General features: G+C 35.1%; 1 protein-coding gene across 2 annotated transcripts in view; it reads right to left on the bottom strand.

The window, feature by feature from the left end:
• Window positions 1-15789, bottom strand: part of EXOC2 (exocyst complex component 2) — a 125572-nt gene that overhangs the window by 35919 nt on the left and 73864 nt on the right. For both annotated transcript variants that reach the window (XM_005526452.3, XM_088063939.1), the window contains 8 exons: window positions 14670-14791; window positions 11084-11145; window positions 8731-8811; window positions 7724-7783; window positions 6779-6840; window positions 6235-6301; window positions 4203-4319; window positions 216-357 (listed from right to left, as the gene is read on the bottom strand). In XM_005526452.3, coding sequence (XP_005526509.1) covers window positions 216-357; window positions 4203-4319; window positions 6235-6301; window positions 6779-6840; window positions 7724-7783; window positions 8731-8811; window positions 11084-11145; window positions 14670-14791 — 713 coding nt within the window. The remainder of the gene's footprint in view (window positions 1-215; window positions 358-4202; window positions 4320-6234; window positions 6302-6778; window positions 6841-7723; window positions 7784-8730; window positions 8812-11083; window positions 11146-14669; window positions 14792-15789) is intronic.

Genomic DNA, 15789 nt, shown 5'->3' with positions numbered 1-15789 from the left:
TTAAAGAGATTATCAATAATGAAAGCAGCTTTAATCATTTGGGGGTATTTGAAAAATGATTTAGGAATTAAGTAAAGTCTGTGAGAAAGAACTCATAATGAGAACATGTCAAAAGTTAAAAACACAGACTAGAAAAAAGTTTTTAATTGTACCATATATTTTAGCTCCTATCAATCACTGTTAAAATCATTTGAGTTTAATAAGCAGATATTTACCTGTTGGAACGAGACAATCTTTCCAATCAAAATATCCTGCATAAATGCCAGGTTCTAATGACCCAACTATTGGATCTGCCTTGAATTCAATGTACATTTCAAAGAGTCTTTGATCCAGCTCTTTCAAGGATTCCATACTAACCTAAAAAATTAAACAAAAAAAGGAAAGAGAAAGAACATAGTAAATAGTCATTAACGAAAAGAATTTAATCACATACCCCAAAAAAATTCCTCATGTCGTCTTTAATTTCAGCAAAAAGCAGTGATTACTGACACATTTCAATTCGTAATTACATACATAAAAACTTAAGAACTTTCATATTATCTGTCCATCCTACCCAGTATAATTTTTTTCCTGATTGTATTCAGCAATAGAATTTTTTGTGAAAAACACAAGGAATGCCTAAGCAGGCAGATCATTCAGTAGCTGCCTACTGGCATGATTTTTTTTTTTCTGCACGTCAGGAGGTCTTTATCTTGCAAAGTAAACAACTGCATTTTGTGAATGCTTTAAAATACACCCAGAAAAATTTCCATCCTTAAACATGAAGATTTTTGTGTAATACTTAAGATTTATCAATTTTAATTTTACAATTTTTCACTATATTTAAAAAAATACATTATTAATTTAGAAGTCTCTGTCTTCTGAAACTGAACCTATGAACTTCCCCTTTCTATTTCAACAAATCTCTGTACAACAGAAGCAGAAGCTAAAGCTCATAAACACCTGCAGCAATCTTCTCTTTAACAGCACTCCATGCATTTTTTTGTAATTCACACAACTTATCCACACTGAAAGCTAAGGGAACATGGACAGTTTGTTCACTGTATCTGAACAACTTTATATTATATACAAGGCTTTTTATTAAACATAGGCACCCCCTGTAATTACAGCTTCTACAAGGATTCTATAACACGATGAGTATCACAAAATATTGAAGTAGAACACCAGTATCTAAACATAGTAATGGATGCTAAATGCAAATAAAATTAAATTAAAATTAAGATTAAAATCTCACATGATTTCTGCTGAAATGTATTTACCTTTATAAATAAGAGCTTAAGCAACACAAAAAAATGAGGTTTTTAAACTAGTGTTCATTTTCTTCAACTATTAGGGGAAAAGGCACACATACATGTATATATGAAGTAAAGGGGTTTAAAAATGAGGTCTGCTTTAAAAACAGGTCTTTAGATCAGACTGGGAATTCAGCAAAAGAAAGGACTCCCTATCATTCCTTTCTAAGGATTTAACACTGCAAACTGTAGAATAAGGGTTGAACCTTATTCACTAGAGGGATGTCTCCAGACTGTGTTCTACTGTTATGCCTACATTGTTAAATGAAGAGAAAAAGCAACTGCAACATTTGAGTCAGGAACAGAAGCAGAGAAGCTTTCAGAAGGAGATCACAAGTGTAAGGGAAAACAGTTGTTATTGAGGTCAAAGCTGATGTTAGGAAAGTTGGGATGCTGAAGTTGGTGCTCAGAAACAAGACACACCACAACTTTCCTGCTTTTCTAGGTGATGAATCTTCTTTGATTCATCACAAGAGGATCTCTATCCCAAAGGAAAGCTTTCTATAAGGCATAAGAAGAACAAGACTGTTTTCTTCCTCTTTTCCTTCTACATGACTGCCTATTTTAAAAAATATGAACACATTTTAAAAAGTACAGAAATCTCACTCTTTTTTCCTCTTACACAGGTTTCAAGACATTTTTCACTTCAATTTCTTATGATTAGGGAGAAAAACAACCCTTAGACCATTCCCATTTAGCTTTGAACTAGTAGGAAAAGTGTGAGTGCAAAGTCCCTGCATCCATTCAAAGAATCTGTGAAACAACTGCTTCAATGTTCCTCAGCAAAGTGTTTTAGAATTAAGTAATTCCACCTTCCACTTTTGCAGTCATTCAGTACAAAAGATCATCTGCACATTCAATACAGTTTTTTTTTGTTTCAGACAAGGTCTTTTAAACTTGTTTCAAGTTCAATACAAATTAAGACAGTGGTAACCTGGTTTTTCAACTGGTGGAAAGATTACAAGAAAGAATGAACAATCCAAAAGTAATTTTGAGCCCAGGATTGGGGGAAGGAAGCAGAGAAGTCCTTAACATCCACTGTGTATACCCATTTTCCTGATCCTCAAGTGGGCTGAATGCTTACAAAAATTTACAATTCTCACACTGTTATATTTCTGCTATGAACATCCCTGTGACTAGAGTTTTCAACTCTTAAAGCCATTTTGAGCCTCTACCCTTCGACATTATCTAATTATCAGAATTGTGGGAAAAATTTTATTCAGAAGCTTAATCAATAAGCTGGATGAATTTTATGGGATATATCTCTTTTTTTACTTCTTAATTGACAAAACTGATGATAAGTTGAATTAAAGAATCTCCACAGAGAAGAATGAGTCATGAGTACGTGCCAAGGTAGCATGTGCTAAAAGCCCAGCATAACGTTCGTCTGCTTTACATAATTTTGTATTTGTCACACTAAGAAAAAAATTGAAATAACCATATAGAACGTAAGGAAATGTTCTTTGTTACCATTTATAATTTCTGTACTTCGAAATACTAGATAATAATGATTTCCCTACTAACAAAGGCAACTTTAAAAAAACCAACCCAGTGTAAGAACAGATAGTTTTTTACTAAAACACACTACCAACTTCACTTTAAACTTCTAAAGCTGACAGAATTGAAAAGTATCATTTAGCTTCAGACTTTTCAGATACAAACTAACCTTTAAAAAAAATGGCCAGTTCTTTATTACAACTTTTTAATCTAATACTTAAATAAATTAAAAACATACACAAGTTTAGGTGACAGACCAAAAAACTGAAACAATCAACCCACTGCTCCAAACATCCGTGAGCTTCCATCCTCATTTAAAATTAATAAAGGGCTCAAAAACTGCTGTCTTATGATGACTAATTATCCAAATCTGCCCAGCTGGCATTACCCATTGATGTGTCCCATACATGCAGTATTGCACCAGTCAGAGTTTTCAAAGGGTTAATGCACATTGGAAATCAATATATCACTTCAACATCTGAATTTGGTAATTTATAAAAGTACCAAACTTTTAGTGGCAATACTTTGATGCGCCTGTGCAAGGCAGGGTGTTGAACTCATACATAACAGATGTCTTAGCTGCTTCTAACTGCACTGGGCTCAACTCTCAGTAGCAAAAAATGTCTATATCCAGAGTAATTTTCTATATTGTACTAACCATATAAATCATACCCTTTCAAATGCTATTCAAAACTACTTATGCTGTAGAAATTCAAGCAACATTCAGGCATACTGGGACTAAGGATGTACTACATAGTTGAACAATCAGTTTGAGTGAAACACTGTACTCTGTACTGGAAAAGATAACATTTTACTTCCAACCAACAAATATTTCTGTAAATAAACTAGCTTTATGGTCCTAAGGATTAAGTCACAACATTTCTCATAAGAAGTGATTAATCTTTACAAAAAGGCAGGAAAATGAGACAGCTACTGCCACCCACTTTGACATTTTCGTTCTTTGAAAAAGAAAAAACAACAAAACACCCCCCAAAACACAATAAAAAAAACCATGAACTAGTTTATGAACAAGAGCTATCAGTAATGCAGATTTCCAGATGAAATAATTTATCAAGTATATTCCTGAGATAACAATCTTTTACTCTCTGCATTGAGAGAACACAGTGACATCAAACAGCTTTACTAAGAAATCTGATAAGCTCTGCCATTGAATACACAAGTCCTGAACAAGAGCTCACATTTTCTGTACCAGCTACTTAAGCCTGTATAAACACACAGAACCATATCCTTGTTGTTGTTGTGTCCACCTAATGCTTGGAGTCCCACCCATTTGTGGAAGGCTCATGCAGGAGTCATTTTGGATGACTTGGACACTTGCACCTACTTTTCACAGAAAATAAACCAAATAACAATCTTCAAGCAATGATGCTTCATTCCAGTGCTCTCACTTACTTGAGTTATTTTATCAACACCTTGGAAGCCATGTTTCTCAAAATGTTCAGCTATATTTAGGAAGGTATGACGTTCCAGGTAACGGCAGTTACTGAGTGCAATTAAAAGTCTCTGCTCCTAAAAATTAAGAGAAGAAAGAGCATAACACTTGAAAAAAAGAAGTATCAGCACTGTAACACTGTAAATTTATATAGGGTATTTTACTGACTCTCTGTGCATAATAAACATTCTCATAAATAAATTAAAGTTTATTCTGTCAATAAACTACTAAGAACTTAATGAATATCAGATATGATGGTTGAACATGATGCTTCTTATAGGATCCAGAGCATTCATTGGAATAGTTGTGACTAATACAGAACTGTGGTTAAGACTTCTTTACAAAAATTAGGTTTGGACAGCTTTCCAGGAAGCTGTTTCTGGATTTTACTTTGTTTCAAGAAATATACTAAGAATTATGACCATCATAAAATCAACTGAAGATCATCTTCACTTTCCCGTGAAGCTGGTTAACACAAGGGAAGCAGATACTGAACAAATGCATTCACCAACTCTAAAATACAAGAAGGCTCTGAACTACATTATATAATTTCAGCAGTTTGAGTAAATTCTAACTGGTTACAACTTATGTCTGTACTTCAATGATTTTTTTAATTACAAGGGAGAAAAATAACATTCTGGAGTTGAGATACCACAACTGTCTTTCCTTGATCTTGATAGAGTAAGATATAGTTTCCAAACGAAGAACCAAAAAAGACAGAACTACTATTTAAGTAGATTGGGTCTTCCCTCTTCTCCTCTCCTTTTTATTTCAAACTATTTTTCTACCTCAGTTGAAAGTTAAAAATTAACTGAGAATATATTTTGAAAACAAAACTATTTGACAGTAAAGTTGCCATAACAGCACCGATCTGATTAAAAATGGTATTGGTTTTCAGACCCAGAACTCCTGTCAGTTTTGTATTTCAGTAATACTATGAGTAGGACTGAGAGTTGCCTTCTACTTTATGTTATAATCAGGCAGTACGCAGACTATTCGAAAAATGAGAATTTAAAAAATACAGTAACCAATCTTACTCCAATCATTCACTTTCTCTGTTCTCATTCAAGAAAGACAAGACAAAATATCTTATGATTTACATAAGAAAATGATACCATGGAACCATGGAAGCCAGGCATTGTTTGAAATCATGATTTTTTTTTTTTTTTAAAGTGTTTGCACTTCTGACATATAGGAAGAAGCCCCAGCCAGAAGTCAACAATTAATATCAAATCTATGTCTTACAAGAATAAAATGATATAAATAACTAGTTTTATAGTCTACAATTCAGAAACTTGCCCCTATTTGGCCATCTGTGATTCTTTATTGTAGCAGAAATGCTTATTGCTCCTGTAAATTAGGCAAAGCTGGGCTTCTGACAATATTTAAAACCTGTACTAAGTAATACTAATTTCACAAGAGGTTCTCAGTAGGTTTCTTGCAGGTAAACTACAAGACATTTTTTCATCAGCTGCTTAAATGGAAGAAAGTACATTAACCAAAGTGTCAAGAATATTAGAAATGTTTTTCCAACTTCCTAAAAACCCAAAATCAAACAAGCCAAACAAACAACCAGCATTTGTTCTCAGTAAATTTTCTGGCAGAAACTGTATTACTGAATATCTGTATCTTTGTGGGTTTTAAAAAGTAACTAATAATCAGACTGATTCTAATCTGAAACAAGGTCATAAATCAAAAGTCAAATCCTCAGCTGACTTAACACCAGTGCTATTTTCACTGATTTCTGTGATGCCATTTTAGTTTCTGAGGACCTGCTTTCAGAAACCACTTTCATGAGTTAACATGGTACACTAAGATACCATAAAGAACAGTGTTTACAACAAGAGAAATGCCTACAGAATACAGAAAATTGTTCTCTATAAAAAAAGAAAACAAAATAAACATTATTTGCAATATTGCAACAATAAAAAAGAGACACATTCTTTGAGAAGCATTTTCACATCAGCTTTTAGATACAGAAGTCAAACTTACTGAAGAAAGACTCGATTCTTCATGAATGCTTCCAAACAAATCTGGAGATGAAACATCAACTGAAAGACTAGGAATATTGTTTGAAAAGTAAGTATATAGAGAAGTATAGTGCTTTTGATTATTTGATACATGGTGGATTCAAATCAACAGCAATTAAATGCAATCCTGTTTCAAACCCCCCTTAGAGACAACAAAGAAAGGCAGGGGATGTTTCACTATGACTGGACATTACTTAGTGACAAGAATAATTGATTCCATGTAAAGTCATGGCAAAACCAACACATCTGCTTCAACAGCACACAACTGAATAAAATGGTGGAAGTAATGTAATAGTAAATATCTTGTACGATCTTTATTATATGATGCCACATAACATGTTGACATAAAAAGTACTTGCTGTTACTTCAAAGCATCACTATTCCCAGGCAAAAGTATTCACAAGAAATATGAAATACAGAAGGGATAAAACCACACCCCCACTGAAATGTAAGACTTGCACACACAATTGGAGAATATTACACATAAATCTTATTTTTTTACTTACTGTGATGTATCTATGTCACCATCAGGTTTGGTGCTCAATTGTTCCAAACAATCTATAAAGCCCTAGGAATAATAAAGCATCTAAACGTTTAAATTATTTTTTTTTAGATCTAAATAAGGATCTAAATTTTCTGCCAGAACTAAAAAAGTTTTCAAATTCAGTTTTACTACACTCAATAAAAGCAGAGCAATCATCAACACCTTATTTTGTCTTAAACCCTACATAAAAGTTGTTTAGTTATAACTTTTGAATGCATATTTTCTGTTTTGCATGCATCATAGTTTACTTGTAGGAAAACACAGTAATTTTTAATCCTGATAAATAATTTTCCTGATGCATGTGTAAAATTATGCAGTGATAATCTGATGAATAGCATGGTTAACAGTTTTTGTGCGCTCAATCTGAACAGTGGACCCCAAGCAAAAATAGCAGAAGCCTCACTATAATCCTTTTGTTATTTTGGCTCATGATTTCCTGTTCAGGGAGACTATTAAAATGGTTCAAAACCCTAAAGAATGCTCTTACCTAATTTCAAATAAATTAAAAAAAAATCAGACTTTGTTACAAAGAACACTGTTTTCTGCTAGAAAAATTAAAAGACAGATCCTCAGCCGATGAAAATCAGCACTTCTCCGCTCACTGCAGTATATAGATGTTAGATGGCATCCGCTCAGGAACTATCAATTGTCAGTAAAATCTTGAACAATCACATTCAGTAAAATACTTGAATATGTCACTTACTCTCTGAGGAATTGCCATCACCGGATTGAGCTACTAAGCTCTACCTACTTTTAAAGTCAAACATTTCTCAGTACCCCAGAGTGTACCAGAAGAATAACACAGTCATCAACTTAAGCTACCTTTGGAAGGTGGGTAAAGTACAACACATACTTTTTTGATCGTCACTTGTGTTGACAATTTCATATTTCAAAGTGCTCAAGTTACCTGCATGATCCCAATGCTTAGCTGGCACACATCCTCCTGTGTTTTCTGCTGCTGAAAAACCTGAGGATGTAAGCATATTATTTCAGTATTCAAAGGAATAACTTCACGTGGCCTTATTCTCAAGGAAGGCCTGAGTAAGTTATCTCTAAAGAGATGACACAATTAAAGGAATGGCTGCTAGGACACCGTTTTCTTACGGATCAATTTCATTTTATCTCCATACTAAAAATGGGAGAAACAATACAAGTCCCAGTAAACAGTTTGATAAGCATGAGGAGGTAACATTGTAAAAGGAAGGAAGTTCTAGTACATGTGGTATGTGTCATTGTTGGCTAATGGAACTGCAGCAAAAGCTGTCAGGGTATTTCAAGGTCTTTGTGTCCTAAAAAGAAGGATTCATCATGCAGGTTTGCAGAATTCACTGCAGACTCTTTTGAATACTGTTCATTAAGAAAATAGATAAGATAGTCAGAAAGATGTAATTTAATGTAAATGAGGAGAGAGAAACAATATCTATACATAAGGCCCCAAGGGAGTTTGGAGAAGTGTTAAACTCCTGTAGAACACTGAAACCTGAAAGAAAACATCAATGTTTCAATCAATCAGGGCCTCAAGGTACTGAGTAGATGGGCACGAAAAATTGAATTTGAGTTCAAGTAATTTGGATCTAACACCAAATGAAGAGCAACTTCTAGGACTGGTCTCTCCCTTTTTTATTTTAGATGTAATGTCTACTGCTATCTGAAAATTACATGAGTAGCAATTTTTTTCCAGAAGAACAGTTTTAAGGATTTAAATACAGGTTCCATCCACTCCATAAACACAAATTACCCTTAACAAATCAAGTACAAACAGAAGTCTAAAAGCTAGCACAAGTGAAAAGGTATACAGGGAAAAAAATTAAAAGCAAAGTTATATCCTTGGATCATTCTCTGAATATTCTTTTCATATAGATTTCTATTGGGTTTAAGAAGAAGAACAAAAATGAAAATATAATCAAAACTTACACTGGCTTCTCCAGGTTTGCAGTCCAACACAGTTTTAAGAGATTGCAAGGAATGAATAATGCACTGTTCAAACTGGGATGGCTGAAAGTCAAACAAGTTGTTAGCTGTAAATAAGCACATTAAATATATACTACCCAAATACATAAAAACTTAAAGTGTACAGTAAGCTCTTTATTTCCAAATTATCCCAAATAAGGGGTGGGAGGGCAAAAAAAAAAATAAAAAAAAAAATCACACTTCATGTATTACCAGAGGAGCCTTTCATAGTGATGTGCTTTTGTATGTAAGTTATCTACAGAATTATTATCATAGATCAGTGTACATTCTTTTATCTGAATGACAGATTTTTGTACCAAACAGCCTCATATGAAAGGCTTATGAAAGCTTTTTAGAGCTTTCTGTGGTAGCATTACAGACGTCTGTTGACACTCCCTCCTCCACTCCTTGATCCAAGCTGGGATAGAATTTCACCTGGGATGTCCAATATTTCTGCACTGTATTTCAGCAAAAGGTTTCTAAGAAAATCAGGCTGAAGCTTGTTTTAAATGGAACAAAAGATGGTTTGAGGGACTGTTGGTACCTCCAGGTTTCCAGACCTGAAATATAAGTGTGTCTGGATAACACATATCAATCTCATCCTGAAGGGGCAAACAAATTCACGGCACAGTCATTAGTCACTTCTTCCTTGTCTTTCTCTCTTCCCTGATAAGTCACACTTAATTTTTTTAATGCATCTGTCTGGTGGTATTGGGCAGGAACCTGTTGTGCATGGCAACATGAAACAGTCACTGCTACAGAAGAGAGAGACATCATCTTACTGGATTTGGGTCAAAGAAGTGGACAAACAAGTTTTTAAGTCCTGTAAACTTGCTTTTCATTCAAAAGATAGTTTATGGCATGCCACCAACTTCAGGCTTAGGAATAACTTTTATTTCTGTAAATAGTGGGGGTGGATTGGGAAACTGATGCTCACTCAGCAAATCGAAAATCATGAAAAAAGCCACTAAGACAATCTGTATCTAGTAGTTTTGGATCCCTCTAAAAGAAGAAGGGCAGCAGTAAATTGCTGCTCTTGGGTTTTTGCTTCCACACTATAAAACATCACATCTCAGGAGAGGAAAGGTGTTTAGATATGTGATTCTTTGGATATTTGAAGCTGAGAAAAGCTGCTTCAGTATTTCACTGTATTTTTTACCTGGAATATAAATGCTAAAGGGGTCTTCAACCTTTCCTACCTTTTCTACCCCAAGCGTAAAATGTCAGCAAAGAGACTGCCTGGCCCTTTTTTATACTGGTTAACATTTGCTCTAATATTACCCCAATGAACTCTACTTTAGTAGGTAAATAATCTTGCTATGATAAAACACAGTCAATTTTCACCATTAAAATTTGGCATGTTTCAACCATGGCCTCAAAGCTATCTAGTGAAGTACAGTATAGATGGAATAGATATGTGATTTCTAAGTACAAAAATGACTTAAGCAGTTTTTTAATAAAGACAGGTTAGGCTCCAGCACAAGCATAAAGAAAAAACATTTCTGTGGAACAACCTTCCCCCACCTTTATTCAGCAGATGAACATAGTGAAAAATAGAGAAGTTAAGGGACTTGCCCATGGCAGCAGCAACTGAAATCAAGACCAGAAGCTGTGAATCTGGTTATAGTACTACAATTGACAACAACACTCCTTCCTGCAGTATGCATATTGTGACTGCTTAATGTCCTCCTACTCAACTTCAAACATGTATTTATAGAAGCAAATAAGAAGAACTAAAAAAGTGGAGCATTCCCTTAGATAACATACACAAAGCAACTCTCCCTCCCACAGGCCTCTTCTGCTTTCGCAGATTGTATTTAAGTCACCTACAACGTGCTTGCTGTGTTTTAGGCATTACTCATTATTGTTTATTTCCAGAAAACATCTCACTAATTTATCTGAATTTGGTTTCAAGTCATTGGTTGTTTGCATGTAGGCAATCTCCTAAATTAGTTGCTTTTCAGTTCAATTTCTCATTATAACATGTAAGTGACCTATTATTTAGTTACAGACCAGTTCCATGGTAGTATGCCTACTAAGTTATGAAGCATTTTGATGTGAACTGAACTTGCAACCTTAAGTGTGACTTTTTACTCCAGTAAACTATTCAAAGAGGTAACCATTCAAACAATTAAAAAAAAAATTAGCTTCCTATATTTTCATATTTTAATAAAACTACAGACACCAGTATGCACACACAGAAAAAGTCCAAAGTAATTTAAATTTTGGAAAATATAGAAATTACTTTTGTTAGACTTGCAAAAGAAAGAAAAAAGTCCAACAAAGAAAGTGCCTACAAGACACAAAGCATACCCACCAATGATGTCAAACCTTCGTTGTCAACAACCCAGTCCTCCTTTTCAGCTAATCTCTTTATATCTGCAGGACAGAGTAATGGGGGAAACATGGGATGGGTGGAGAGAGAAGGTATAAATTTTAATTATTAAAAACTTCTTGAACTTGAAAAGAAACCACAGACACTGGAACTGCAATGACTAGGCATACAAGCAAATAGCACTACAAGCTTCAAAGCGTTCAATACTCTCAAATGACTAAGAATGGAACTCACACATGGTGTGCTGTTGACACCACACAGAAGCACATCTACGACACATGGCAGGACTTGCATGAAGCACATCGTTTACTGGAAAGCTTAAAGGAATATTGCAAAGGCTTTGGGTTTATTTTGTAAATTTTTAATCAAAATATATAATAATCCAACTAAGAACTAGTCTATAACGCTCTAGCTCCTAATTAAAAATGAAAGAACAACTGCCTAGCATTTTAGCAAAGACAGAAGGGACAGCATATAATTCATATTCAGAGCTATAAAATAGGCACAGGGTCCCCCCTCAGGGTCAAGGATCCATAGTGCTAGATTTTCTTCCAAAGTACATGAATGCACATGTAAAAAGCACTCTTTCACTACCCAGAAGGTGCAAACTTATACAGGCTTAACTATTTATTGGGATGTGAATACAAAACTTCTGCACTCTAAAAACACAATTCCTCTCTGGATGGCATGCATTGTGCATCATCACTGTGCTCTGGCCTTAATTGAAGTGTAAACAGAACAGAGATGAACTGTGTGCAGTTTGTGGGGCTTTGACATACCATTTTCCCACATAGAAATGGTTCATCAAAAGTGCCTGCACATCATGAAACTCCCTTTTAAATATACAAAAATTTCAGTGAATTACCCTCTCTTCTAAAAATCCAGGAAAACAGGATAACTAATGCATGCTGAAAGGTATCTTCAAAATCTTAGTGCTTTCTGAAGATAAATTAAGAAGCTTAGCTATAGTGTCACACTCTGCAACTCTCATGGAAGTATAGGCTCAGTGAGGATAAAAGGCATTAAGGGATTGTGAAGAATAATTACTCTGTTCACTTTCCTACTTAATTCAACTGATATTCTCCTAAGGGTTTAGATTGTACTGGTCAGCCTTTACATGTTTTTGTGGCTGCTCACTTTTGCATTCTGCTCTTAGCTAATACAAATATAAAATCCACCAAGTTTCTTTCTCATACTTCACTGATCATCAAATTCCAGTCAAATACATTAATGTAAACTCCCTGTCTAGTCTGGCATTCACATAATTTCTCTTTCATGACCTTTATGACCAGTCACCAGATATGGGAGGGAAAGAACAGACTGCTCTCAGGGACAGTGTGTGTATACAGTGCTTATCATAAGACAACAAAAAAACCCCTGTGTGTGGGCAGGTTTATCGTATTTGAAAAGCTAAAGTGCCCTAATGAATATTTCAACTACATCTGAATATTTCAACTACATCTGAATATAACTACATCTGAATGCCTTTACCAACTTAAAACATACAGCAAGAGATGAGACTGAAGTTTATATCAGCACTTTACTCATATTTCAGAGATATTAGAGAGGTGAAATTCCAGTCCAGGAGGAGCCTTTTGGACTTAAGTATTGCAGATATACCTACTTCTGAGATACATTTTCATAGCTCCATGAGACTATCCATTACCTGTTCTTTCACTTGTTCTCCAAGAACAGAGTTTTTTCAAGGGCCCAATTAACCTGGTGCAGAAAAAAATCCCCACTATCTTAAATATATTCCAGAAGTGTAATTTTCTTTAGTAGGCAGAACCACAGAAAAAAAAAAAAAAAAAAAAAAGCCCATAGACATAGACAAGGTATGCAATGCAACAGCATATAATGAGAATTATGATACCAGCAGGCATATTTCCTCCTGTTTGATACTACAGCCAACACAGAGAACTGCTTCACTGATAGGGAATGGAAGCAGTGGCTGCTGTTATGGCTAAACAAAAGAGAGCTACATTATCCAGTCAGTAACACATACCAGGATCTCTAGGGATCTGCTTTCTCTTGATTCAAGAAAGAAAAGTATGATTTGTATTAAAACTAAGATGTAGACTACTGCAAGAGTTTTTCCTACACAGAATGTGTAGGCAGCAATCAGAACATGCGGAGCAGAAACTCTGCATTCTAACAAAGAACTGGGCTATTGCCAGGATGCAACAAGTAGGTAAAAACATGAACAAAACAGATTTTTTTATCATTGGTGACATATTAGAGCTCTCTGGACTCTGCTGGAGAAGCTAGGTAGGTTATCCAAGCTCAAGAGACTGGATAAGCTGAGGACTGTCAAGAAAACGGTTGAGAGCTAAACACTTCCATCCTTTAAAACAGCAGGACATGTGAGGAATCACTCACAGTTCCTAGACAGAGGAATAAGTAAGTCCAATAAGACCATCCTCATGTCACAATTAAAAGAAAAAAATCTCTTACACCATCAAGAAAAAACAATTTAACTCAATGGTGCTAAGGGATGAAAAGCAAAAAAGACTTTCTCATATTTTATGTGAAATCTGAAATAGTGATAATACTTTATAGAGTTTTAAGGAGACAAGACAATGTATGAACTTTATTCAGCCACCCTGCTTGATGTTAACACAGAAGAAATGGGATTAATAAAACAAGAGCAAAGATTGCAATTCATATCAATATTGTAACAAACAAACCATAGATAACTAATGATTTGTTGTCACCAGAAGTTAAAAAACTTGCTTGATATAGCCACCTATGCTTGGCATACTTAAGCTTAGACTAAAACTGAGCCTACATAAAAACATATGTTAAAGACTAAAAGTGACTGAATTGTAATATTAAAAAGCCCTAATTTTTCTTAACATTGAGTCTTTTGGAAAAAAAGCCCACAGCCCTGCTAAGAGAATTAGTAGATCTCCCTAATCTTAGGAGAGACTTTTATATCAAGGAGATCTATGTCATTGAAATTTAAGTTTCAGAGTTGAATACAAGACAGCAAGAATGGCCTCTGATAGCATAGAGTCACATTAGATTTAGAGAATGTGTTACTAGCCTTCACAATCCAGACATTTATGGCAAAGGTTGTGTACACAGCAGGAAACCCTGGGGATGACAATGTTAGTAAAAAGCCGTGGAAACTACACAACTAAAATACTTTATAAAGGGCTGTGGATTGGGTTTTTTTTTTTGCTTTTTTTTTTCGTCTTTGGGGGTGGGATAATACTTATTTAATTCTTCATGTTATAGAAAACCTCAAGAAAAAAAATAAATTTTATTTCCAACATGGAAAAGCTGCATCATGAAATAATGACTTGCACTGTAGAAATGTCTCAACCCAAAAGAAACAAGTCTAACCTGCTCTATTTATTAGACTGAGGGAAGAAAATACTTACAACTTATTTCTGGCAGAAAAACGAAGTATATGAGTGAGTCTTGTGAGAGACTATAGAATAAGGTAAGTCCACTGTCACTACAACATCTGTAATTTATTACAGGTTATCTATCAAACCATGGTTTGGCCTAATTAGGGGGCACAAAGAATGCCAGCGAGCAAGGACCTGTGGCCTTCTATTACCTTCAGCTGTGTGCTGTAAGGTCACGATAATGCAACGTACACGAAGGTCCAGAATAAGATCCTGGATGATCTGAAGCATGTCATTGGGTATCTCAAGTGCAGTAAGAGATTCAGAACTAAGCCTGGAAAACAGAAAAAGTTAGATGGAGGTGTAAATCTGAAGGCTTTTTAAGCTGATGTGACTATATTGAAGTTTTCAGACATTTTCTGCATATATAAATACAACAACTCCATTCTCAGTGTGTCTTTGAAAACAAATTATCCCATTCTGAGAAGATTATTTATTTGAATAAGAAAGTGTAAATGCAGACTTATTTTTCTCTAAGATTACAATAATGTCATCACAGCAACATGCCACCTTTTTCTACTGTCTTCTTGCACTTCCCTGTGTGATCTCCTGTCCTATGATCCAAGAATAATCTTTTAGGAGTAGAAGAAACTTTGTTTTGTTTTGTTTTGTTTTTAGATGAATGCCTAGGCCAAATACAAGATCACAACTGGGTTTCTGAGATGTTTTTAACTTGCATGAAGACAGTAACAGTGATTTAGCTGCCAGAAAATGGTGATGTGACTGTGCAGATTGCTAAGAATCTATATATTCAAGGAGCCAATATACAGCTACAGCATCATGTACAGAGTAAATTAATTCACTGTTTTGCTTCCAGTCTGACCAGGCACAAAACACTTGTACTACAGGTGAGGATGGAGACATTAATCTCTTTTTTTTCCTTTATAAACAGTAACACAACAGCTACTTGCAAGAACTAGGATTTCAGCTTTCAACTAAAAAGCTGCACTCATACCTAGTCAGGGGCACAGAGGGATGTTCACTGCTTTTATCCGACTCCTGGATATGTAAGCAAGGACAATTCAAAGGTAGTCACTGCCATCTGCCCTACTGCTAATACTGGGGAAAGCACAGGTAATAGAAAGTGCGAGGTGGAGGAATAGGAAAGCACAAAGCAAACAAGTGGAACATTTCCAATCATCCACCTGTAGGCTCCAGTTCCATACCCGCGGTATTGGGCACAAACCACTAAATCCCCACCATTAACCAGGCTGCTCTCCACCCAGCACAACTACTGAATTAGTAGATTAGAAAAATCTGTACTATCTCAGC

The sequence above is a fragment of the Pseudopodoces humilis genome, chromosome 1, assembly GCF_049639895.1.
Source record: "Pseudopodoces humilis isolate 2021_Gansu_Grassland_sample_001 chromosome 1, ASM4963989v1, whole genome shotgun sequence".
NCBI lineage: Eukaryota > Metazoa > Chordata > Aves > Passeriformes > Paridae > Pseudopodoces > Pseudopodoces humilis.
Note: the sequence above shows the minus strand (reverse complement) of the source record. Positions and strands in the feature narration are given on the sequence as shown.